General features: G+C 66.6%; 1 protein-coding gene across 1 annotated transcript; it reads left to right on the top strand.

The window, feature by feature from the left end:
• Positions 1-4: 4 nt before the first annotated feature.
• On the top strand, positions 5-733 carry LOC104618621 (tanabin-like; the record flags this gene model as incomplete). Its single annotated transcript, XM_010284260.1, has 1 exon — positions 5-733. A coding segment is annotated over one exon (729 nt), but the record flags the coding sequence as incomplete, so codon positions are not given.
• Between the last annotated feature and the right edge of the window lie 254 nt (positions 734-987).

Genomic DNA, 987 nt, shown 5'->3' on the forward strand with positions numbered 1-987 from the left:
GGAGGCGTACCTGGCCCGTGTGAAGTTCTTGGAGGAGGAGAACGAGGTGCTGCGAGCCGAAATCCAGAGTGCCAAGGGCAGCCCCGCCGGGGACTCGTGGCGGGCGAAGTACGAGGAGGAGCTGCGAGCCCTGCGGGATGCCCTGGATCATGCCTTCAGGGAGAAGTGCACGGCCGAGCTGGCCAGGGACAACCTCTACGAGGAGGTCCAGCAGGTGAGGAGCAGGTGCCAGAAGGAGCAGGCAGCCCGAGAAGAAGCCAAGAAGCAGCTGTCCTTGAGCAGGAAGGAGCTGGAGGAGGAGAGGAGAGCGCAGATCTGGCTGAAGGAGAGAGCCGTGCAGCTGGAGAAGGAGGTGGAAGCCTTGCTGGAGGTGCACGAGGAGGAGAAAGCGGGGCTGGACCAGGAGATCGCGAGCTTCTCGCAGAGCCTGGAGAGCTTCCGCTGCGCGCCGGTGGCTTTCCAGCCGGTGGAGGTGGAGGACTACTCCAAGAGGCTCTCGGAGATCTGGAAAGGGGCAGTGGAGACCTACAAGACGGAGGTCTCGCAGCTGGAGGGTTCCCTCTGCCAGGCCAAGGAGAACCTCTGGAAGGCAGTGGAGGACAACCAGCAGAGCCAGCTGCAGCTGCAGCACCTGGAGAAGGACCTGGCGGGGCTCAAAGCACGGAAGGAGATGCTGGAGGAGAGCCTGGCCCGGCAGTGGCAGGAGCAGCGCGGGGAGGCGGAGAAGTTCCAGGTGGGCGAAGGCGGTGGGGAGGCGCCGGTCCCCTGGGGAGGGGGAGAGAGGGGTGCTGTGGGTGCTTGGGGGGGGTCCTCAGGGCACCCACCCCCTGCAAAGGGACGGGGGTGGCGGACAGGAGGAGGCGAGACGGAGGGAGTAAAGCCCCGGGCAGGGGTGGACGGCGGCCCTGGATGAGCTGCGGGCGGAGAGGAAGCTGAGGAGGGCGGGAGGAAGAGCAGAGCGGCTCGGGGACGTGCTTGTCCCCACCG

Source organism: Phaethon lepturus, unplaced genomic scaffold (genome assembly GCF_000687285.1).
Source record: "Phaethon lepturus isolate BGI_N335 unplaced genomic scaffold, ASM68728v1 scaffold36953, whole genome shotgun sequence".
In the NCBI taxonomy this organism is placed as follows: Eukaryota; Metazoa; Chordata; class Aves; order Phaethontiformes; family Phaethontidae; genus Phaethon; species Phaethon lepturus.